General features: G+C 63.2%; 1 protein-coding gene across 1 annotated transcript in view; it reads right to left on the bottom strand.

The window, feature by feature from the left end:
• Window positions 1–12: 12 nt before the first annotated feature.
• NGA_0516400 (denn domain-containing protein 4b) overlaps window positions 13–825 on the bottom strand; it is a gene marked incomplete at its 3' end in the record, with an annotated part of 1,972 nt that continues 1,159 nt past the window's right edge. The window contains exons 4-5 of the mRNA XM_005855814.1: window positions 481–573; window positions 13–156 (exon numbers count right to left, since the gene is read on the bottom strand). Of these exons, the coding sequence (XP_005855876.1) occupies window positions 13–156; window positions 481–573 (237 nt within the window). The remainder of the gene's footprint in view (window positions 157–480; window positions 574–825) is intronic.

Below are 825 nucleotides of genomic sequence, written 5' to 3'. Positions count from 1 at the left end.
CCCCACCCACCGGCTCAGCCCCACGAAGAAAGGTACGGGCGCCTCCAAAATATCCACCATGGCGAGTGGCATCACAGGGATGTAGGCACCCTGCCAGACCAGGGGGAAGAGGAGGGAGAGGAGGGCCTCGGCGATGGGCGTGAGGAGAGCGTGGTGCTGGGAGCAGAGGCAGATCCGCACTTCCATCAGCAGGCACCTGAGGCAGGTTCAAGGGGGGGAGGGAGGCGGGAGGGTTAGAGTGTGTGGGTGAGAATGGGATAGAGGGAGGGACTGGCAGGCCCCGGCTTTGAAGGATGCAAAGGATGGGGGGTAGTGGGGAAGGAAGGAGGGCAAAGGTAGGCCGTGACAAGGCGCACAGTGGAGAGCGAGAGCGAAGGAGAGAAGGCGCCCGGAAAGCCTATCCTCCGAGGGCCCGCTGGGTTGAACAAGCCTCCTTGCCTCCTCCTTCCCCTTATGAATCTAGAAGACCCTCCCGCTCACCCGAAAATGGTGAGGATGTTGTCGAGGCTCAAGCAGGTGAAGAGGGGTCGGAAGGAGAAGGCTGCCATGGGCAGCCGGTTCCTGGGCGGTCGGCTGGGAATGAAAGGGTACAAGTGGATGCGTAAGGAGGGGGAAAAACAGGTCAAGAGGCACGGGGTCAGCGCGGGGGAGAGGAAGGAGGCGAAGGGAATCCCTCCCCTGGCGCCCTCGTCTCCCCTGGCCCTCCTGACCCCAAATCCAGCCCCTCCCTCTGCCTGTGCCGGTCCAGACAGCCTTCCTCTTCCGCGTTCTCTTCCCTCCACGCACCTGATGGTCAGCGTCCGGTCGGGCAGGGCGAATTTCACC

Source organism: Nannochloropsis gaditana (assembly GCF_000240725.1).
Source record: "Nannochloropsis gaditana CCMP526 unplaced genomic scaffold scaffold091, whole genome shotgun sequence".
In the NCBI taxonomy this organism is placed as follows: Eukaryota; class Eustigmatophyceae; order Eustigmatales; family Monodopsidaceae; genus Microchloropsis; species Microchloropsis gaditana.
This window is presented reverse-complemented; position numbering and strand designations above follow the sequence as displayed.